Source organism: Amblyomma americanum, chromosome 3 (assembly GCF_052857255.1).
Source record: "Amblyomma americanum isolate KBUSLIRL-KWMA chromosome 3, ASM5285725v1, whole genome shotgun sequence".
NCBI lineage: Eukaryota > Metazoa > Arthropoda > Arachnida > Ixodida > Ixodidae > Amblyomma > Amblyomma americanum.
This window is the reverse complement of record NC_135499.1, coordinates 152,010,095-152,034,670: the sequence shown is the minus strand read 5'-3', so window position 1 is coordinate 152,034,670 and position 24,576 is coordinate 152,010,095. Positions and strand designations below refer to the sequence as shown.

Sequence of the window (24,576 nt, the reverse complement as noted above, 5' to 3'; positions counted from 1 at the left end):
ACACCGAACTACGTGAATGAAAGGGTTTAGAGACCTTCCTTCGGAAACGATCAAAAGCATTCACACATTTATAACTATTGATGAAAACCGATTAGTGACGTTTACATCGTGCGAGGAGTGTTTAAAATGCGCATTGTAGCAGTTTATACTAAAATGGGCTTCCCGTGGCACAACTTACGGTTTTTGAGGAGTATATCTGCTGACGTGGCAACTTTTTTTTTCATTCAAGACTGCATTGATACAGACTACTCTTATCCTCAGTCGCGTGCTTTCATCTGCTGGCGAAATGGCGCGGTACTCTATAGAACTGTCCGCACCGCGGTTTACCTAGCTGTTTGCAAGATTTTGAACACATCCTTGAAAGGGTTATGGATTCATAACGTTGCAAGGGTACTTGATTAAAAATTACCAACGCTGGCAAGTTAAATTTAATTTTATTTAGTGTTCACAGGCACTGATATACGGTGTGGTTACTTGGGCAGAAATGCAATTTGGAAATTGATTGTTGGGGAAAGGAAATGGCGCAGTATCTGTCTCACATATCGGCGGACACCTGAATCGCTCCGTAAGGGAAGGGATAAAGGAGGGACTGATAGAAGAAAGAAAGAAAGAAAGAAAGAAAGAAAGAAAGAAAGAAAGAAAGAAAGAAAGAAAGAAAGAAAGAAAGAGGTGTCGTAGTGGAGGGTTCCGGAATAATTTCGACCACCTGGGTACCTTTAACGTGCACTGGCATCGCACAGCACACGGGCGCCTTAGTGTTTTGCCTCCATAAAAGCGTAGCTGCCGCGGTCGGGTTCGAACCCGGGTACTCCGGATCAGTAGCCGAGCGCCCTAACCACTGAGCCACCATGGCGGGCAGAATGGTTATTTTCAGCTGCCCACACGGAGCGAGACCATCATCGCGCCTTCCTTTTCTTGACAACCTCGGCCTCCTTCCCCCTGCCCCCGAGCGCACACTTCTGTCACGGATACGTGTCACTAAAATGGAGGAGAAACGCAAAAGTCGCCCATGTGCTGTGCGATGTCAGTGCACAGTAAAGATACCTACGAGGTCAAAATTGTTCCTCTCTTCCTGTTCTCTTACCTCTTTCATTTTATTTCTTCATTCTGCCTGCTATCCTTTATTTCCGCTGCCGCAGCTCAGGTGCTTCAGAGTCGATGGCAGATGCCGGGGCTAGCAAAAATCTTTTCCTCCCTTTTTATTATTATTTTAATAAAACCACTGACTACTACTACGAAAATATTCCGGAGCCTTCCGCTAAAAGCGGTTTTAGGTACCTGATACTATGGCTATGCTATGGCTCATACCTGATGCCTGATTTAATATATGCAGCGGGTCTTTGGACCTAATATAGTAAACTTATTTTTGGAATATGGCGGTGTGCTTGGCTTGAAGCAATCTGGCACGGGTCGGCCCGGTATTGCACTGCCTCCGGGATCGGCCGGAGGCAAATTAGCGCGGCGCGTCTTTTCTTTCACTCTTTGCTCTCCTATCCTTCACCCCTCCTACTTTCAGCACGCGGCAGCGAGCGTGGCTCGGCTTGAGCCAGTAGGCAGGCCCGTGCTCTTTCCTTTTCCTTCTTTCTATCAGAAACATCAGTCAGTCAGTCGGCCTACCATTACAGCACCAATTTGTCCTTGTCTTCTTTCACTCCAACTTTCCTCCTTTCCCTCACGGCGCTGTTGAGGTGTCCACCGAGAAGTGAGACAGCTACTTCGCCATTTCCTTTCCTCAAAAACCATTTTTATCAATTTCCTTCCCCCCGAAAACCAATTATTATTATTATTATTATTACTAGAGCTTCCCGCGTGACTATTTAGAGACAGTATGCAAACCATGACTGCGCTTTCAGCCCTCACATATGTGCACAATGCGGTCAGCAGGTACAGCCACCTGGTCCTATTTTGAGCCGTGTGGTGCTGCACACAAGATAGCCCTAAATACCAAAAGGTCTTAAAACGTGAGGAACAGGGCTCTTCTTACCTTGAGACAATTAAAGCTCATGGGATGTGCTATTATTGCCCCACATGGTTGAAGTACAAACCACGCTGCCTGAAGGCGGAAAGAGAAAAAGATACTTTAAGTGCCCTTATGAGGTCGTTACATGACGGAAATTACGTAAAATGCAATGCATCACGCAGAGTATACTCGAAACAAAATAAGAATGAGCAAAAACTGAAGAACCAAGAAGTGAGAAAATATACAGGGGTATGAAACCGACACCTTAGTATCACTAACGCACAACAGAACTGAGTGGTGGCGTTGAGATGCACGGTTTATTAGAAGCACTGAAAAGCATTACATATTGCAAATAACGTTACAGAGCGTTTTCAGTTTAGAGAAATAACATTAATGCCGTTGTAGTCTAAGTAAATTGGCCATATTGCCTAAAGTTGCAGATAATGAATACCAAGCGTTTATTATTAGCATTAAGGGGAAGTTTTGGTCATTATTTGTGCTTGCGATAATTAAAGATACCTCGTGCGCATGCTCGGTACTATTGTGATATGCAGGGCGGATATAAAAAACTTTTCGAGTAAAATATACAATATTGATTTTGTACGTAGAGAATCCATACCACGCATGACGCAAAAAGTAGAATTATCTTTTATTTTTCAGCAGAGAAAACAACGTTCACCACATTTCGGTCATTAAGACATTATTCAAAAACTGGCGCAAATGGTGCAGCATTTATTATTTTAAATCAATTGATATTGTCTTCGAAAATGTACGCGTACAAGAATACTTTTGGGCTCGCAGCAACGTGTTCTGTTCTTTTTTTTATAACAAATAAACAGCAACGTTGTACATTTTCCTTAAAGATTTGTTTTTCTGCGTTGCGTACATACTGTGAAGGTTGATGCTGACGTTGGAACGTCGATCTCGGCGACGTCTGCTACGACAATAGGCCCACTGAGCCGAAACCCTGCGAGGGAGCTCCAAACAAACTGGCCGCATTTGCACAAGCATGTTAACTGTGAGTTCATTCAGTCACAAATCATCTGTAGCCCATGGAATATACGTTTTCAGAAAAAAAAATAGAAAAAGGCAGTGAAGCAACATTCAGCACCGACGTCAGTACTCAGCGTCATTGAGCATTCAAGGCAGTACGTACGTTGAGCGTACGGACTAAGGAATATTTGGCTCTCTGTGATGCTTGCTTCCAAGTATCTCCCTGAAGAAAGGTTTCATGCAAAAGCTTAGGAAACGCTAGGGCTAGTCAAATGTTTCGCTCGTTTTCTAATGCACGTACACGTTCAAAATTGGCCGACTGTCAAGACTTCGCATCGTCGCGTTTCATTCACTGACGACTTCAGTTATTGCAAGGTCCCCGTGTTTTAAGGCTGTCGAATGAAGACCTTTTCGTTCGAGAGCTCGACGACGATGCGAAAGACAGACCGGTCGATTCCTTTCACCCCTGCGTAATACACACAAGAGAGGAGCAATTTCTCGCTCGTAAGGGTTTCTGGACCTCCGGGACATCCGGTCGGCGGCCTCCAACTCGGACCAGGGTTCAACGTTCCTTGAGCCACGTGCCGCTTTCCATTTCGTCTCGCTGCCCGACTCACACCGGGCCGTGGCGGGGGACGCTATCAAAGTGGCCGGGTGGCCAGGACCGGTGTCCCATTACGCCGGTGCGGCCGTTTTTGCACCCGCGGTCAGCACTGCCGTGGGGCCTCTAAAAGCGCCAGCAGACGGACAGCGGCTCACAGCAGCGGCAAACATGCGTTCCCCCACGGTCATCCTCGGCTTCTTCCTGCTGCCCGCCCTGCTGGCCGGGTCCGGCGTCGGAGCCGCCAACCTGTGAGTAGCAAGACTTAGCACACGGCGCCGGTGGGGGTCCGGTTGAGAGTTGGGCCGCAAGGCTTAGGCCTCGCTGGAAGGCCGGACACCGTTAGCTTCCCCCATGTGGATGTCTCCGGGGGAGCGTAACACTTCGCGGTCAGTTATTTGCCGAGTTGAAGTCCAGTTAATCTAGGTACCTCGACCGTAGAGCGGCAGTGTGATTGTGAGGTTTGGGAAGGGGAGGTTTTGACGAGAACAGTGCACAGACAAACAACGTTAAAGCACCCGATGAAATGTTCCCACTTTAAAGCATGAACTAGAACCATTCAGTTGGGATTCTACGTGAGGCTACAAATGAGGAAGGTTGCAGTGTTATGCTTTTTGGCAGTGGGGTTTTTCCGTGTGCAAGCTTACGCTTTGCGACTAGGCTAAGTTGCGAGGGGGCGAATAAGTCTAAACAGTAAGGTCTCCCTATGCGATGTTCACAGCTTTATTACGACCGAATGGGCGCCAACGAGCAACTCTAGGGGATTTCGAGAGATTTATGATTACTTGAACGTTGAAACTTTCACACATCCATTTTTTTCCTTTTAGTAAATCGCTTTCTGACATAATGAGCAAAACGGGCTTAAAAGCGCAAAGAAAGACAGGAAACCTATAATAGGCTACGCTGCCAATGGTGGTGCTTTGCAGGACGCAGAGATAAACCTTCAAATATAATAGAAAATATCTAGTGCACGCGTTGAATTTTAAAGGTAGCGACTGTAAGCGATGATCCTGTTCATGAATAGCCCTTATAATCGAGAACAAGCCCAACGTTTTCTCGTTTAGAAAACGTGGATTGAGCACCATCAAGAGAGTTAGGCTTGTTACGCCATAAACGCGTAGCTCACCACTGAAATTTACGCAGTTGAAACCGAGACAGAAAACAAATAAGAAGGACAAGGCCAGGATGTTTGGACACCAATTTTAATTGTGAGGCAACTATAGAATATTGTAACCTACTGTTACGAAGATATTGAAGGTAATGGTCCATTCCTCCCATGCGTACCAAAAATCCTTCTTTTAATGTATGTCCATCGATCGCATTGAGTAGTTAAAACTGCAGTTTATAGGCAATAGGAAATGTTTTTTTACGGTAAGAAAAAATGTCAATAGCAAAAAAAAAAATGCAACCCTGTCGAGAGGAGATATGCGGTTATATTGATCGTTATAGTGAAATCTTACGATATATGAAAAAGCTGCAAAATATGCTTGTCCAGAATTTAGGGGTGTGTTAAAAGCTCTATGCGTAGAAAAAGGACACCGCGTGACTGCGAAATCTGGTGTGAATGGTCAGAAACTGAAAAAATAAAGAGCCTACAGCAATTGCCTTGCTAAAAATGTGTGGATCTAGAAAAATTTCCTGAGTTGATTTTCAAATATGCATTTTCAGACAGTGTTCCTGAGTTTCCCCACCTGGTCTGAGACTTTTGTTCTGTGAAGCTACGGAATTTGAAAGATATTCTATTAAAATTAGAGTTAGGAACTCCCTTTTTTAGGATATCATCGCGTTTCAATTTAGTTCCTACCGATATCGGATTAACTTCAGTGATCTCTGCAGGAGTCCCTTCTATCGTCGTAAAATATTGAGGGCGGCTGTGCATAACACCAAGAGCACAGTCCACTGTTTACCGCATTTGGTGAGCTATGAGTGCTGTGATCCGGAAAAAAAGAGAACTTTGCATACTCTCGCCTGAACGTGGCCTCTGTCAATTCCATTATTTCATACACGTACAGCCAAGCAGGCAACTGTTATAAAATTTTCCAATGCTCTCCGCCATCCGTGTATCTTGTCTAAGACCTTTCAAGTGCGCTACAAATAACTCGTAAGTCAGAAACGTTTTTCTTATTAGGCTTTGTGTAGTAGACCACTGAAAACCTGAACGACAGCTCGTTCAAAAAGATGAGCGCTGAGATTATCCCTCTTAGATTAAACGAAAAAAGACCTGTAAAAAACTGATCAATACGAACACTTTCAGGCTCCAGAATCTGTGGCCTCGCTACAGCATTGGTTTATTTGAATTTTTCTTTTTTCAGGCAGGCGTTGTGTAGTGGTACAGTGCCATCAAGAACCACCTTAATTCGCCATTTTTATGGCTGGTTTCATGAGCGAGAGATCAGTGTAGCCTTATTCTTGTAGATGTAATCATTGCGTTGCTTCCGAGCGCATCACACACTGGTACTTATGTGTCCCCTTCCTTCCCGCGTACACACATGTGTAAACTTCTAAATGTGCGGGCTGATTCCTAGAATGCGGTGTAACGCCAAATGAGGTCTCTAGTAAGGTGCTGATTGTGAGCGCATCACGGCATAGATAAGAATGAGCAGGAAGCCAGGAAGGAATTTTTCGTTCCGTACAGATCTGGGTTGCGCCGTTGTATTTAGCGGAGGGAACACTGCGAGAAAATGGAAAGGCGAGTAAGAGCACGTATGCTTTAGAGCCAGTACCAACGCGTGCTGCAGTAGAGGGGTATATTGGCACAGTATTACCTCAAGGGAGGAATTGCAGCGCGTAGAGAGTGGGGGCAAACACGAGTTGATAGTATCCTAGCTGATATCAATAACAGGAAATGGGCATGAGAAGTGTTCGTAATGCGCAGAGAGGATAACCGATTGCCCTTTAGGGCAACGGAGTGGATGCCGAGGGAACGCAAACGCAAGCAGGGCGAGGCAGAAAATGAAGTCTGAAGACGAAACTAGCAAGCTTGTGGGTACAGTGTGGTCGCAGTTAGCGCAGGAAAGGGTCAAGCGGAGGTCGCTGCTAAGGACGTGCTAAGGGTGATGGCTGACACCCACTGCAGCTGTAGGGTGGGTCAATTCACAGAACCAGGCAACGCGGCCTGGCACTTTCATATGGCCACTGGAACGACTCTGGTTCAGCCATATGGAAGCCACTGGAACGTTTGTGGAAAATGTTGCAGTCCCTGTTTACTCCGTTCTGTTCAGAGTGTGTGTCAAAACTTATTCCTTCTCGCCTTCAAAGCCACCTTATACCGCACATAATTTCCTATTAAAGCCCAAAATTTTTCACCGTACTTGTCTGCACCTGCACTGATATGAACACGAGTGGGACATTTGTGACGTGACGTAAAGACGTACCGGGCGTGGCGGTCCCGAGACATCAAAGCGACATAGAAAGAGATTTTAGCCGCGGATCGCTAGGCAGCGATCGACTAGCGTAAGCTGGCTTCCCATTAATTGTGGAACGAGCTCACTGTGCCCATTCGACGCAGCCGAGACCCCGTCGCGTTGGGATGCCCCGTCGTCCCGCCGACATGCCCGGTCTGCCCGCGGTCGGTGCAGGAGGTTCCTGACTTCTGCGAGTACCGCTTCGGTAAGCACCACGTTGTTTTCACTCCTGCACGTCAGAAAGCACTTGTGATATCAGTGCACTAAGCCAGAGCTTCAAGCTAATCTATGCTACGCTTCGACTATCATGTTGCATGGAATGAATGCGTACTACACCGTGCTATGTTGCGATGCATACACAGCCACCGTTTTCAGCGAAGCCACCTTTATTGATATTCGCCTCGCTTCTTTCCTGGAAGCTCCCCTAGAAAACCGTGTATATATGCATATTTTCTTAGTTCACTTGTTCATTTCTTCGTAATCTTCTTCTTCCTGGCTCACCCAGATAACGTGAATAACTGATCCACCTACATACGCGGCCATTTTTCCGATACACAAGACAGTCGAGTATAAAAAGGAAAAACCAATTCGAAGAAAATAATAATAATAATAATAATAATAATAATAATAATTGGTTTTTGGGGGGAAAGGAAATGGCGCAGTATCTGTCTCATATATCGTTGGACACCTGAACCGCGCCGTAAGGGAATGGTAAAGGAGGGAGTGAAAGAAGAAATAGAGAAATAGGTGCCGTAGTGGAGGGCTCCGGAATAATTTCGACCACCTGGGGATCTTTAACGTGCACTGACATCGCACAGCACACGGGCGCCTTAGCGTTTTTCCTCCATAAAAACGCGGCCGCCGCGGTCGGGATCGAACCCGGGAACTCCGGATCAGTAGTCGAGCGCCCTAACCACTGAGCCACCGCGGCGGGTGAATTCGAAGAAAAAGAAAAAGAATTTTTGTTTGCATTGGTACTGATATTTAAAACTGACTCTAAGATCATTAACACCATGAAGAAAACTTGTTAAAAGAGAAAAAGATGTGTTTGTAATTAAGATTCAGGAAGTAATCATTAATTGAATGCTCAAACGTTTGTTCCTTTTCATATTCGAGGGGCCCTGTATGCCATATTTGCCTCTGTATACAGTGTACGCCTATGAAGACGTGGATTTTATGAATTGTTACCGGAGTGAGCTAGGCCTGGATTTTTTTTACCCAGGAGGGATTTATTGCTATCGAGGCGAGGTTCCGTCTGCGGACTGACGAGAATGAGCGAAATCACGGGAAAGTGAAATGTAGACGCGTAACGAAGGCTGTGTGTAAAAACAGGAAAGCTCAAAATAAGAGGAAATAAATATGGTAAAATAACACAAAAATGAGTGAAATCTACTACAAAATGGCTGCGACCATTAGTGCAAGCAGTAGTAGTAGTAGTAGTAGTAGTAGTAGTAGTAGTAGTAGTAGTAGTAGTAGTAGTAGTAGTAGTAGTAGTAGTAGTAGTAGTAGTAGAAATGCAATAACTCCAGTAGTCGTAAACCTGCAGTAAAAAAGAAACCTGTTAGCGGAGATCGTTAGCAAAGCGTACCAATTACTAAGTTCGGTAAGCACCACTAAGGTTAAGACCTCGAGTTAAGCATCCGTCGTAGATTAACTTGACAAGCAACGAAAGCCTTGCACTCGATCTGTGATATTCCACCGGACGGATAAGAACCAGCATCAGTCTTCAGAATCAGAATCAGTCTTACCTGATTACACCTTAAAAATAAAGCAAGCGTGGAGCACCTGTGGCAGGTGTTCTTTCTCTCTTCCGTACTACGAGCGATGACGATTGTGCACTGAGAAAAATGATTAGCGTCGCCTCGTAAATTCTCTGTTTAAAACAGGAGTACTTAAAGTGCTCTGCAGCAAGGTGCGCGGTGGCTCGGAGTAATTATTTTTGTGTGATATATAAGCAACAGGATGCTAACCACAAAATGAGCATCAAAAACCATGATTATAAAGCGCTGTACGCGCGCCTGGACGAATCACAGGGCGCGAATTATTTGTGACGTCACAGTAACCATGAATTGAATCTCTGTGCCGCGAAATATTAATTCATCCACTCAACCACAAAATTTTCGGCTCAGAAACAGAGATGTCATTTAAAAACGCCCTCCAGCCCTTAATTCATCAAAATTAATAGCGAGGGACCGTAATTTTTTATTTAAAAACGCAATAGTCACTTTGAAAACCAAACGCGAGCTCGGCAGAAAAAAAGAAGTCAGGAAACAGAGATCGCTAAACAAAAAGTCTCTGTAAATAACTGCAGTAGGCTTAAGACTGTTAGACTCATTCGAAGAGCTCGGGAACTAATAGGCGAAGATTCGTATGCGTGATTGTGTGCGTATATTTCCATTTCGTCTAGTTACGCAAGCACATCTCTTTGAATGCACTAAGAGGCTTGCCTTTTAGTTCTTGTTTCGATCTAAGTGTGTCGTAGTTTTTGTGCGGCACATCGCAGACAAGAGCGACAATGAGAATAGATAAGCTCTTACAAGTACCCTTCCTTTTAATGAAGTTCTTCCTCCTCCTCCTCCTCCTCCTCCTCCTCCTCCTCCTCCTCCTCTTTTCTTTTCTCTGCCCTGCAGTCGCTCGTGTACAGCCGCAAGGATCATTCCGCGATGGTAAGTAAAATTCGGCGCACACATAACGCATCTTGGCAGAACAGGCGGCTAAGCCTTCAGTGATTGTGTACTTAACGCAACTGAGCTGAATAGGCACCTCGTAATATCCTTTTAATGTATTTTCATGTAAGAAAATTGTGTCAGTTGAACACCTCATGAGCTTGTCTTCTTGCTGAAATGATTTTCGTCAAATTTTCGGAGAAAGTAACAGGAACGAAAATTTCCTATTTTAAATGTGATAAATAGCATTGGCAATTTGTGATAAACGTTCCTAATACTTTTGCCATCTCCACAAGTGAACTTCTTTATTTTCTCTCCAGCACAATCAGCTGGTTATGATCGGTAGACGAAATTAGCACAATGTGTCTTAGAAGAATCCCGGAAGGTGTGGTAAATTTTTAATAAAGTAGCAACTACTGAATAGCATTAACATCCACCCATCCACAGCCAAGCAATTCAAGCAAACCAGACAAAGACAATTGTTGTTCAGCTGTGGAGCATAAGTTGACTTTGTAGCCGTATGGCTGCGCTTGGGTGGATGCTAATGAGTAATTGCTCTCTTATTTTAGACAGAAGTAGAGCGCCTGTATTTCACAGTAAAAGTGCGGCACGACTACTGGCACAGGCAGCCGCAGCGGCCTTACGCATGTGGCAAAGCAACACAACAATTTAATCACCTGTTAATGGCCGCCTATATGAGAGACTGGAATCCCACAGCGAGGGAGAACCCGGTACAGTTCCACACCATCACTCTGACATAAAATCTTCGTGCCTTCGAGTTCGTTTTTTCTTTTTCTTGTCATCTCGCAGCTAGCAACCAGCACCTGTGCGGTCGCCTGCGGATCAGGTCCGTCCTGCTTGGCCCCAATCATGTGTTCGCTGAGTACCCCGCGGTGTCCCTCAAGAAGGACTGCTCCTGCGTCTCAGCCACGCACGGTACGACTGCGACTTCAGTTTCGCCTCATTCTCTCGAACTTGCCTGCAGCTAAGGTACACGTATTTAGCTCGGTTTTGTTTTTGTTTTTCACAAATCAAAATGTCTGTCGTATAATTGACGGCATCCTGCTGACTTCTGCAGCTTTGTATTTGCTTCTGGTCAACGTCGGTAGGGCACTAAATAGCTAACCTGGGTTCTATTGAACTCAATCCATCAAATAAGAAGATAAGGCAGTAGTCCATCCCAGAGTAGGCGACAACTCAAGCGGTGCGTTGAAAGGCAGCTCAGCCAATGGTTTGAGGGTGGAGCTTGAAATATAATTGGGCCACTCGAGAACTTCGCGAAAAAGGCATTTTAAGTGAAAGTAGTGCATGGTTAAGTGGCATGCCACGGTGCCATAAATGAGTTCCTAAGAACAAAATACGGCTACAAGCGAAATGCTGCCCAATCTTAAATCATGCTGACTTCGTCAACAAATTATTAGCACTGCGCTGAGCATAATTAATTGCTTAAAATTTCACATTTCTTCTATTACTAGGCTTTGTATGCATACTTACAACGCCTGCCAGAGGAATGTCCGGACCCCGTAGAATATATGTTACGGGTTGAACTGGACTTATTTTTGGAAATGTGGCGGAGGGTTTGAAGGTTGCCTCACTTTCGCCACCCGTTGGCCCGTTATTGCACTGCCTCCGGGATCGTCCTTGTCTTTAGCGCGCCTTTACTATCCTGTCTTTCTATCCCATCTTTCAACTCTCCTTCTATCTGCACGTGGTAGCGATTGGGGCTCGGCTTGAGCCAGTGAGCAGGCCTGTGTATTTTCCTTTTCTTTCTTCCTGGCAACAACAGAGAGAGAGAGAGAGAGGAACGGTGTAGCTCATCCGCAAGTGTTGGCCCAGGGTGTGGTTCCTCGTTGGTTCTCTGTCGTCCTCGACGAGAATTGACAAATTTCCGCCGCACAAGTTGACGCCTTTCTGCACTCTTTCCTCCGCAGAAGAAGGCCAGTACTTTTTGCTGTTCAAGGAGGTGCCCGAGACCGTGGCCACCAAGCTGACGCAGGTGGTCTTGGACGCGAACGCCACCGTGCTGCCGTACACCTTCCAACAGTCCCGCTACGTCTACCAGCAGCTGACCGCCTGTCAAGAGGCACAGAAGCGAAGCGACTACGGAGCATCCTACGGCGGAGGTAGTGCCTACACCTCCTCCTCGTATTTGGTCAAGACGATCAAGTACTACTACCCCGCACCCTCGTACGGTAAGCCTGTCCCCTCAGGTCAGGCCTCTCTCAGAGTAGCCCGAGGGTCGTACGGCACGCACACCCGGCACAAACCGATACCCCAGCTCCCCGCAGTGTTCCGCATAATAAGCGGCCGGTACACCACTGCGCCCGTGTAGGCGCTCACTTTCACGGAAGAACCCACGAAGGAGCTGGGACCCATCAGATCAGTTCGACAATGACAAATCGCCTCGATGTTACGTTCGTCCACATTAGAGAGTTTTAGTTTCACGTACGTAGAGGGTTCACGTACGCAAACGTGAAAAGTCTACGTAGCCTGCACGCAGGTGGTTTGAAACCCTTATAGTTACACGTACGCGAAACACGCCGCGCGTTACGCCTAGCGCCATCTACTAAGAAACACAGACACTGGTTGTAGCCAAAATCGTCCAAGACAAGTCATTAAGCGAAGTCATTCATAGCGAGACCGTTGCTATGACGACGACCAACGCTACTTCGTCAGGCTTAGCAGCTGAAAAAATCGCCCTTCTGTCTGAAAAACAAAAGCTATTTGTCGCTTGAAACCTTATGCGAGGGTAAGAATGGGCAAATCGAAGGCGAATAGAGCAGTTTAGAACACCATATCGCCTCGAGGGATTAGCGACGAAGCTGTTATCGCCGTGAAGCCGCGGGCAGGGTGCCGCCATGTTTGTCAACGCTACGTACGCAAGCAACGCAAAGACCGCAACGTAAAAATCCGAATCTCACGTACGTACGTGAGACTCGCGCATACCATTTGCGTTCTGCGCATGCGCACTGGTCACCCGTAAGTGATCTACGTACGTGAAGCTTCTACGTACGTGAAACTAAAACTCTCTATTAGCGACTGCTCGACTAGTTGGCGCTTCGGTACCAAGCCCTTTCCTATAGCCCCGGTCAGACTTCCCCACGCAACCTGATGTGTGGTTTGCGCTTCAGTCAGTGGAGCCCGCTTGCATCCTTAGCGCGCGGAAGCAGGAACTGCGGGTGGTCTCGTGCCTAACTTGTCCGCGGGATTTTCTCCCGTTGATACGAAGGATGCGTTTTAGTTTGTTGGATATGTGTACGAAGGTATACAGGCAAGCGCTTGATTTTGACCGCTGTTTTTATTGCAGGAAAATGCAGTAATCGGGAGAGCCACGAAATACAGTATTTGGTATTCTCATTTACTTCCGCGCCAAAACCTGCGCCGAATACGTTTACAGAGGTACAGCAGGCGTTTGCTGACGACAGTCGTTTCAGGGTCGAGAAATAGCGACAGTGTGTATCGTCATCTGCATCCGAATTGAAACAGGTCATTATAACAAAGACATAGCTGAAACGGAAGCAAACTCTAATAGCTTTCGCATTCTCAAGAGCCCCACCCAATAACGCTCTCTTTTGTTTACGTCGGAGAGTGCGCCTGACGCAGATAACGTTGTAAAACACAGAAAGAGGAAGAGCATGTCTTAAGCAAATAACTGCACATGCTTCTTTTGATATAAGTGTGTTATTTATGTTTTTTTAAATGAAGCTTTTAACTCATTGCTCCTTTTCTGCTCCAACAGTGCGTCTAAGAGATTAACCTTGTTTTTTTCAATACAATGTCTCAGTCTCCAAATCTCTTATTAGGAAAGCGACGCGCACTGACATCTAATTGTGGCCGCAGGTGGCACATGAACATTTGGTTGGTTATTGGTTACGTTATTGCACAGGTGGAGTTAGCCTCACAGTGTGATGTCGCCCATTGTTCCGCCTGTGGGGCATAGTATAAACAGAGATCAAAGACATGCCTGTCGCTGCCTCAGGTGGCCTGCATCTTCTAAGAAATCCAAATGGAGGCTTGTTACCCCTCGCCTCTTAGTTTGTGGACCGTCGGGAAACACTTTTGCGAACTTGGTACAGGTAACACGTCCCGTCAGTAACATTCCATTTTTCAAAGAATTTTAGGGTGGAATTTTTTAGAAAAGCCTGTTTTAAGAACTAAAATGGTCTCACTTTTTCTAAATTGCCTGAGTTTTCAAACTGCTTCAGGACAAAAGAGAGCGAGATATCAATTTTCGGACATCAGTGGTGGAATTTCCGATCACGGCGTGAAACAACACTTAGTTCAGTTTCCTCAAAAATTAAAACAACACTGCGTCACGTTTCATCACGGCTGAGTGTGGTGAAAACTATGCAAGCAGACTTTCGGCTCGCCATTAAATAGGCTTGTGTGAACAGGCAAATATCTGGCTGGCGGTGTTAAGACTCATAACTCTTGAAGTTACAGCATAAGTTACGCTTGCAGGACGCGAATATTTTTGCAATAAATAATAATAATTGCTTGTTGGCGAAACCAAATGGCAAGTATCTGTCTCACAGCTCGGCGGACACCTGAACCGCGCCGTAAGGGAAAGGATAAAGGAGAGAATGAAAGAACAAAGCAATACAGTTTGCCTGGTGGGATTTCACGGCTGTTTAACTGACGTAAGAGAACCAACTCTGATGCATTTCTCCCAGTTTACTTGCTACAGGCAAAGCATCCCGTCTGCATTAATTGTTACCGAACTTCAAATGAACAATTCTGAAAATCAGGTGTTTATTTCTTCGAGTGTTTCACGCGGATATCAGAGCGACAGACTGAAGAAAAGACAGTAAGAAATATTGGTTGCTTACTCTGCTTGTTCATTTCAGACTATGCGGCTCCTAGCTATTCGGCGCCAAGCTACGCCGCCCCCAGCTACGCTGCCCCTAGTTATGCAGCTCCGGCATACGCTGCACCCGCATACAGCGCCCCATCTTACTCTGCCCCAAGCTACAGTGCACCGGCACCCAGTTATAGCGCTCCCGCTTACCATGCTCCCAGTTACAGTGCACCTGCTCCTAGCTATTCGGCCTCCAGCTACAGTGCAGCAGCAGTCAGCTACAGCGCTCCCTCTTACGCTGCCCCTATGTACAGTGCTCCTGCCTACTCGGCTCCTAGCTACAGTGCTCCCGCTTACTCAGCCCCTATGTACAGTGCTCCTGCCTACTCGGCTCCTAGCTACAGTGCTCCTGCCTACTCAGCCCCTAGCTACAGCGCTCCCTCTTACGCTGCCCCTATGTACAGTGCTCCTGCCTACTCGGCTCCTAGCTACAGTGCTCCCGCTTACTCAGCCCCTAGCTACAGCGCTCCTGCCTACTCAGCCCCTAGCTACAGCGCTCCCTCTTACGCTGCCCCCATGTACAGTGCGCCCGCCTACTCGGCTCCTAGCTACAGTGCGCCCGCTTACTCAGCCCCTAGCTACAGCGCTCCTGCCTACTCAGCCCCTAGCTACAGCGCTCCCTCTTACGCTGCCCCCATGTACAGTGCGCCCGCCTACTCGGCTCCTAGCTACAGTGCGCCCGCTTACTCAGCCCCTAGCTACAGTGCTCCCGCTTACTCAGCCCCTAGCTACAGTGCTCCTGCCTACTCAGCCCCTAGCTACAGCGCTCCCTCTTACGCTGCCCCCATGTACAGTGCTCCTGCCTACTCGGCTCCTAGCTACAGTGCTCCTGCTTACTCTGCCCCCAGCTACAGTGCCCCCTCTTACTCCGCCCCTAGTTACAGCGCACCGGCCCCTAGCTACAGCGCTCCTGCTTACTCGGCTCCAAGCTACAGTGCTCCCGCTTACTCTGCCCCTATGTACAGTGCTCCCTCTTACTCTGCCCCCAGCTACAGTGCCCCCTCTTACTCCGCCCCTAGTTACAGCGCACCGGCCCCTAGCTACAGCGCTCCCTCTTACTCAGCCCCTAGCTACAGCGCTCCTGCTTACTCGGCTCCAAGCTACAGTGCTCCCGCTTATTCTTCCCCTATGTACAGTGCTCCCTCTTACTCTGCCCCCAGCTACAGTGTCCCCTCTTACTCCGCTCCTAGTTACAGCGCACCGGCCCCTAGCTATAGCGCTCCCTCTTACTCTGCCCCCAGCTACAGCGCCCCCTCTTACTCCGCTCCCAGCTACAGCGCTCCGGCCCCTAGCTACAGCGCCCCCTCTTACTCTGCCCCCAGCTACAGCGCACCGGCGCCTAGCTATAGCGCTCCCTCTTATTCTGCTCCGAGCTACAGCGCCCCCTCTTACTCCGCCCCTAGCTACAGCGCACCGGCCCCTAGCTACAGCGCTCCCTCTTACTCTGCCCCCAGCTACAGCGCCCCCTCTTACTCCGCCCCTAGCTACAGCGCACCGGCCCCTAGCTACAGCGCTCCTTCTTACTCTGCCCCCAGCTACAGCGCCCCCTCTTACTCCGCCCCTAGCTACAGCGCACCGGCCCCTAGCTACAGCGCTCCCTCTTACTCCGCCCCTAGCTACAGCGCACCGGCCCCTAGTTACAGCGCTCCTGCGTACTCCGCCCCCAGCTACAGCGCACCGGCCCCTAGCTACAGCGCTCCCTCTTACTCCGCCCCTAGCTACAGCGCTCCCTCTTACTCCGCCCCTAGCTACAGCGCACCGGCCCCTAGCTACAGCGCTCCTGCTTACTCGGCTCCAAGCTACAGTGCTCCCTCATACTCTGCCCCCAGCTACAGCGCCCCCTCTTACTCCGCCCCTAGCTACAGCGCACCGGCGCCTAGCTACAGCGCTCCCTCTTACTCTGCCCCCAGCTACAGCGCACCGGCCCCTAGCTACAGTGCTGCCACTTATGCCCCTCCCAGCTACAGCGCACCATCCTATGCCCCACCTAGCTACAGTGCTCCTTCCTACGCTCCTCCCGCATATAGCGCGCCATCGTACTCGGCCCCTAGCTACAGCGCGCCGACTTATGCCCCGCCTAGTTACAGCGCCCCGTCCTACGCTCCTCCTAGTTACAGCGCTCCATCATACGCTCCTCCCAGTTACAGCGCACCATCATATGCTCCGCCAAGCTACAGTGCACCAGCCTACAGCGCACCGGCCAGCTACGGAGGCTCTGACGACAGCTACGGCGGGTACGGTCTCACTTATTTTCCCGCTCACGGCTATGGCGGCGCGCGCTACCAGATCAAGCGCCAAGACGATTCTTCGTACATTTCCAGTGCCAGCAGCTACCCAGCCTCTTCGGTCACCTACACGTACGTCACGTACATGCCTCCCGCGTACTCCGCCCCCGGCAGCAGCTACGCAGGTGAGGGATCCTCGTATTGAGTCCGGCCCTGCAAGAGCCCAGCGATCCCAAGGCGCGCTGCTGTTCGCACGGACGAGTGAACGAGTAAAGCAAAGAACTTTATCAAGTGCTATGCACGTCTGTCCACATGTCTTTCTTCCGGGCAAACAACCCGAGGAGACTTCGACAGTGCGGCACACTAAACACAAAGCATTCACACACCCCATAGCAGACCCTGCACGGACCTCAACAAAACACTACCCCGTGCCCCATGAAGCAAGCTTCTCGGCGTTATTGTAGCGAACAGCAGTAAGCTGAGGACCAGAAAACTCTGCCAGAACAGGAATTAATGCTCGCAGTCGGCTTTTATTTTTTAGTGCATTGATCGAAATCTAAATGGCTAGTAAAAATTTATCGCCTCCACTGATGAGGCTTTGTTTCACGGGTGGATATAAATAAAGACTGCGACATCGCCCAGGGGCGTCCTTTGGCGACTGTCGTTGAGAAGTCGCTTTCTTTGTTTATATCTGCTGCAACGCCGAGAAGATTGCTTCATGGGATTAGTGGGCACACCTTACCGAGTGTGCCATCTGATGGTGATCACAGCTCACGACACAAATTATATGCTATCAACTTCGCCGAATCTGAACGTAGACTTGCTAAATATGTCTCAATATTGCACTTAAAAGATTGATGGTGCTTTGAGATTGACCAAGAGAACACCGATCTAAGCATTGACACAACTGGAATTCACGTGCTGCTTCATCGTGTTTAAGCAGCGGTGCCTTACCTCTAGACACTTAGGCCCATGGCAGCAAGATGCCTTATGAATAACTAAATACCGCCAAACAGGCTTCGAGACATGCTCTCTCGCCTATTTACAACACGATAAATCATTGTTAACCTTTCTTCGACTTTTACCTGAAACTTTTTCATACCGCGGCTGCCACAATTACATTCCCGGCTGCTATAGCGCAGCACAAACTTCGCACGAAGCGCGGAAAGTGGTGTAGCTACTAGGGACATAACAAAGAGCAAAAGAGAAGTCTGCGAGCTTAGTGCAGCTGATTTAGCGGTAATGAAATTGTTAGTATCGCCTCAAGAATTTCTCGCCTCTCTTCGTCAGTGGCGATGTTGAAAAAGCAAACCGTCATTCACATTCGAACTTGCGATGGAGCACGGCGAAATTTCGGTGCAGTATTAGATTGAATGCTTTGAACTGAGAAAGGGAAATCTGGCCATCCTCTACAAGGGCATTCGATCAGAACAAATATCAGCTTGTGAGAAGGAAACCAGCTGGTCGGAACTGCTGCCTCCGGAGGTTCTAGCAATTCAAATGCACTTGTAGTATTCTGTTTACTATACACCAAATAGGCCTCTTTCGACTGAAAAGAGCACTCCTTGCCTTAAGGGATGTGACCCGCTGTCTTCAGAAAATTAGCGCAATATCAGTGCTGAGACTTCAACAGTTCCAAGCTCGTACGAGTACTCTATTTGCTCCCGGCCTTATTCTAAGATTTTAACCTCTTTAATAGCCTTTAACGAACGCTGACTTTTCAAAGTGACTTCAATTTCCTGCTACTCTCTTTTCTCTTTCATTTTTTATCCCCTCACTCCTTTCCCCACGTGTACGGTAGCAAACCGATTATTCTTCCGGTTAATCTGCCTGCCTTTCCTCTACTTCTTCTTCTTCCTCCTCCTCCTCCTCTTCCGCCTCCTCTCTTAAATTGCCACTAGGGTGCGACAAACGCTATGTGTGAACAATATATGGTCCGAGGTTAAAACAGGTGATGATTCCTCTTTTGACTTTCACAAAATTTGCTCACTTCAAACAGTTATCGAAAAAAAATATTCGTGATCAAGGTGTGCTGTTTAGCCTGATGGTTAGACCCTCTCGGGTAGAATACATGGTGCGATAAGAAAGGAGTCCTGACTCTTGGTTGAGCAGCTGTGTCTGGTATATTAATATTTATCAACGGTAGGAGAGTGATGGAAACCTGTTAAATTCTATTTAGCAAGAACGCGTCTTTAGCTGTCGATGAAACGACCCTACCTTGTTAAACGCAACGATTCTCCTTCTTTTCTCATGTCTTACATGTGCGGCAGTTTTACAATGTTAACTGTTATTGCCTCAGCGCCATGCATGTGTGTCTTATCTGAAACTAAAACTGCAGTGCACCCGAGAGTAGCCACACTGTGGCCACAAAGAAAATGTACTCCGATTTCTCAACTTTTGAATTGCTTTTATTTGCTTTGTCTACTCTGCCTTGAAAACTTCCCTTCCTTCTCCTCCTCCTCCTCCTCCTCCTCCTCCTCCTCCTACTACTACTACTACTACTACTACTACTACTACTACTACTACTACTACTACTACTACTACTACATCTACGACTACTAGTACTACCACTACTACTACTACTACTACTACTACTACTACTACTACTACTACTACTACTACTACTACTATCAAACTCCTCAAGCTCTTACCAGTGTTGCATGCCGATGTTTCTTCACCACATACTTGTCTCGCCACAGGCAAGAACAAAAAAGCCCCCAGGTACGGTGGCTACGCAACCCCTATCCGCTACGATCCCACGTACGAGCCAAACCCAGGCTACAAAGCCCCAGGCTGGTACATGCCATACATCAAGTACCACGCCTCTCGCAAGCCTCGCGACGTCAAGCCGTTCGATATGAACGATTACGAATTCGTTCCCCACGCCGGCGGGCTAACCCGCAATCCGCACAATATCTACATGCCCATCTACCGCAGCATTGTGCGCCGCAAGCGCCCCGTCTTCCTCAGCGGCTACGGATACTTCGACCCCACTAAGAAGATGAGCTTTGGCCTGGCTGGTCGCCCTTACTTCACTGGCGCCGAAAAGGCTCTCTTCCGGGGCTACGGTGGCTACGGAAGCTTGGACGTCTCTTACGCTGACAACAAGGACCACGTTCATGGTCTCCATGGCGACGAGTACTAAAGTGAAGTCCACCTTGTGGAATAAACAGCTGTCAAGCATGAAATCCTATTCTGCCATTCAATCGAGCACACTTCATTTCTTCTCTTGGAGGTGTCAGCTACTGGCGAATACCTCATTCTTGATTTTCTTTGGCCGAAAAAAAGGGAACAAAAACATTCGTACGCTCCGAGAAAATAGGAAAACTGAGTACCAAATTTTGATTTCACTCCTTAGTAGCCCGGACCGTTTAATGAGACAACTATTACATGTACTGTGTTGAAAATTCTCGTATCCTACTAGTGACAAACCTCCCAACTGAATAAGAGTCCCACCAGCCAATGGCGTCGATCGATTGTAAAGACGTCGCTGGTAATCCGGTTTAGCCCTGGCTGATCCACTTGCACCTTTCAGACTCGTAGGATGTCAGCTGGCAAGCGCAAAACAAGCAACCACGACGTCATGACAATTGGTCGATACTAATGTGTGAATCCGATCGGCGCTAAAGACTAGAGGGCCCTCCTTTGAGGAGTATTTGTCCCTTCGCCTTTGAGTTACACACGGTGGTGGTGGTGAAAGTATTTTAATGAGGAGCAGGAGGAGGAATAAACATTTTATTGAAATAGCAGACTGAGGTTCTCGCGGGTGAAGTCCCTATTCCGGGGCACCACTGGCTCTAGCGGCTCGTTCGGCTTGGTCCAAGGTTGCCTGCTGGCTTCCCAGGTCCCGCCAGGCGAGTCGCGCCTCCCACGACCTTTCAAGTTCGTTGCGTGTGACGAGAATGAACTACTGCCTCCGTGCTTTCCCGGTCACCAGCGGCCAGTTTCCCAAGGTTAGCAGATTGTGGCGCCGCCTATCTGTTGAGAGGTCAGCTATTAATGACGCCTTGCGATTATTGTTTCTTCGCTATATTCTTCTCTCGGGTGGTCGAAATTATTCCGGAGCCCTCTACTACGACACCTCTTTCTTCCTTTCTTATTTCACTACCTCCTTTATCCCTTCCCTTACGGCGCGGTTCAGGTGTCCAACGATATATGAGGCAGATACTGCGCCATTTCCTTTCCCCAAAAAGCCAATTATTATTATTATTATTATTATTATTATTATTATTATTAAACTCTGGAAAGGTCTTCGAATGTCGCAGGTGGAGTGATAATCTGTTAGCTCCTTATTTTTCACCCTATTGAAGCCTGTTTTGGGTAGGTGGACCCTATGGCATGGACCCTATGGTAAGTTTGCACGTTAAAGAACGCCAGGTGGTTGAAATTTCCAGAGCCCTTCACTGCGGCGTCCTTCATAACCTTAGTCGCTTTGGGACAATAAACCCCCATAAACCATAAACCCATGGAAAGTTTCGCAACAGGGAATATTAAAACGCACTGATGACGCAGAGGACGGACAATCCATTACAAATGGAAGAAGCCATTCTTTGAAGATTGTCGTAGGAGATAAGCAATAAACCGGAGGCACTTCGTGTGCCTGCCCACACACCACTTGGAAGCAACGAGGCACTTTGTAGAGGACACGAGAGATGAGTAATCTACTTGGGCGGCATGCGAGAAAAAATAGGACGATCAATGTAGCTGATGCGGTAGAAATGCTTTAGCATTAGGCGTATACTATTTGCGTTCTCTTGTATGTGTTTATGTGTCCTATTTGTGTAGAGAATGACTGAGACAAATGATAGGTGCAACGTTAAGAGACCGGAGGCGGGCAGAGTGGGTGAGAGAAGAAACGTGGTTTAATGTCACCTAGTCGAAATTTAGTAGATGAGCTGGGCAGGGCCGGTAATAATAATTGTTTATAATAATTGGTTTTTTTTGGGGAAAGGAAATGGCGCAGTATCTGTCTCATATATCGTTGGACACCTGAACCGCGCCGTAAGGGAAGGGTAAAGGAGGGAGTGAAAGAAGAAAGGAAGAGAGAGGTGCCGTAGTGGAGGGCTCCGGAATAATTTCGACCACCTGGGGATCTTTAACGTGCACTGACATCGCACAGCACACGGGCGCCTTAGCGTTTTTGCTCCATAAAAACGCAGCCGCCGGGGTCGGGTTCGAACCCGGGAACTCCGGATCAGTAGTCGAGCGCCCTAACCACTGAGCAACCGCGGCGGGGCAGGGCAGGTAAAGGGAAGGCAAAATAACCACTGGCCCTTAAAGATAACGGACTGGATCCCAAAAGAAGGCAAGCGTAGCAAAGTACGGCAGAAAGTTCGGTGGGCGGAGAAGGTTAAGAAGTTTCCGGCGATAGAGTAGCCGCAGCTGGCAGAGGACAGGTTTAATAGGAGACATATTGGAGAGGCCTTTGTCCTGTAGTCAGCGTAGTCAGGCTGAAGATGATGATGATGATGAAGAAGGACTCGCTAGTACTCGTATGTGACTTCACTCAAGACATCAAGAAACAACTTAAATTTGTGAAGTTTCTCAACGAGGCGGGCCTCTACTTAACCACCCCCATTGGATCCGTGTCCAAGGACCGGAACCACAATCAGAAGTGGACGGCTACTGGTTTTCGGACATGGCTCCAATTCTTTAAATAAACAACAGGAAATGCTTCTCAATCATCATCATCATCATCATCATCATCCTGGCTAGGGCCACTGCAGGGCAAAGGCCTCTCCATGTATCTCCAATTAACCTTCTCCTTTGCCAGCTGCGTCCAGCGTATCACCGCAAACGTCTTAATCTCATCCGCCTACCTAACTTTCGGCCGCCCCCTGCTATGCTTGCCTTCTTTTGGAATCTCGTCCGTTATCCTTAAAAACCGTAGGTTATCTTGCAACCACATTGCATACCCTGCCCAAGCCAATTTATTCCGCTTGGCATTGAATGACAGTTCCCTAAAGAGTATTCCAGCTGCTTGATCTCCTGTCGCCCATGAAGAAAATTATGCTGCGACCGCCATCACACAAGAACACAAACTACGGCGTACACTTCCCCCAAGAACGTCTGAACTCGTTCCATAAATTCAGCAGGCGTTGCAGAAATAATGTTGCAGTGGCGTTGCACAGGTGTTACTGTGGGACGCGCCGTAACCTCTCTCCCCTCTCCTCGACTCTTATTGGCGACCGCAGTGTCCCTCTCGATACGTATCCGCTTCCTTCCCCCTTCTCTTCCTCCCGCTTCCTCCTCTTTCCTGAAAGCGGAGAGTAGACTTTCCTTTTTTTCCAATTTGACACCTGCCAACCGAGGCTTCAGAGGGAGATGGACTGACACATTTTTCATAAATGGTGTTCTAATGCTAACGCATTAAAAGGTAATGCGCCTAACGATCGCTGGCTTTCAGGAACGGCGTACTCGGAGTGATGCTTTTTTTCTTGGGTATAAGATATTGAACACGACGGTTTGACATCTAAAAAAAGTGAGATTTGGTGGAAAACAAAATCTGGATGTTGAAATAAATAACGACCTTTAACACGGACACAAAAGAATTCGGAAAAATGGCAGGCAAGACATTATCATCGCATGCATGGGAGCCTTCAGCTCTTCGTACTCGCTCACCATCGACTCTGCTACATATTTCCAGCACGCACATCATTTTACGTAACCTACATATTACTTCGCGAAGTCGTGATGACAAGCCAAAGCCTTTGCTCATTCCAAAATTGTTTGTTACAATATTAATTGAACACTGAGGACCGATAGAGGTTGGCATGCATCGATAGGGACACCATGTTCAAATCACAGTGACTACTCTCACCGTAAACGAGGCCGTCATGAGCTGGAAAATAAAGAAAAAAGAAATGCTGGTGTCGCCACAATCACCCAATTTCCCAGGTAAAATGCGTGTGTCGAAATCGAATTTGTCGCGGATCTCTGAGGCTACACAGAACTCCCATTCACTTATAAACGGCACCAACCCGCCCTTTCCGTAAAGACTTCATGAGTTTGAATCAACGGATAGAAAGATTTCTAAATCTAATTTTCAAGGCGATAAATTCATCTCTTGGTGACGGACACACGTCAACAGAGCTAGAAAGGGTCAGAAAATCAATGTTTACTTACAACCATAATTACACTAAGTTGTCCTCAGGGTTCCTCTGCTGGAGTGATCCAAAACTTTTTAAATGGGCATCATAATCAATTTTCAAACGAAAACTGCTAATTGAACCTCTTTCATCACTTGTCCGCCGTTGCCAAGTGGTTACGGCATTCGGTCTCTAAGTACGACGTTGGATAGAATCGCTACCGTGGCGGCTGCATTTCAATGGTGTGACCACCCTACACACGAGAAGGTTCGTGGTGGGAGCGCTGCGCTGGCCACTGCCAACTCCTTGGTCTCTGCAACATGGGCCGGATCCTCAAAACTGGCTTCAAGCTGGCGTAGGACTCACTTTCATGGCACGAAGGAAGCATCGAAGGCCTTCCAGCTGTCACAAAAATCGCCACTTATTAGAAAAGCCAGCGCGGTTAGATAGGAATCACGCCTGCGTACGCCGTAGACGATTCGAGAAGCTTCGAGAAAAAACCCTCGGCTATCTACGGAGAGTGCTTAACCTCGAGCGTGCTTAGTAATGCCCTCTCCACTTCGCTCGCGCGCGGCGGCGTCGGGTCAGAAAGAAGCGACCCGTGTCTTCTAGAAACCTCTTTCCTCGCCTGACCAATGGCGATGCGAGCCTCAGCGGGAGGATGAGAGAGCAGTTGTACTGTGGAGGCTGTGTGTATGTACGCGCCTGCCGTGTAGTGAAGTGACAAATAGCCACGGTGAGCCCTATATAGGAAGGACGTTTAGTGTCGTCGGTCAGCCCG

The 24,576-nt window shown here is 47.8% G+C and overlaps 1 protein-coding gene across 1 annotated transcript; it reads left to right on the top strand.

The window, feature by feature from the left end:
- The first annotated feature begins 3,243 nt into the window (after positions 1-3,243).
- Positions 3,244-19,852, top strand: LOC144124186 (uncharacterized). The gene is made up of 7 exons (XM_077656837.1): positions 3,244-3,805; positions 7,063-7,193; positions 10,435-10,560; positions 11,556-11,816; positions 14,472-16,716; positions 16,804-16,892; positions 19,407-19,852. The coding sequence occupies exons 1-7, from the start codon at positions 3,726-3,728 to the stop codon at positions 19,850-19,852; spliced, it is 3,378 nt and encodes a 1,125-aa protein (XP_077512963.1). The 5' UTR covers positions 3,244-3,725.
- The last annotated feature ends 4,724 nt before the right edge of the window (positions 19,853-24,576 follow it).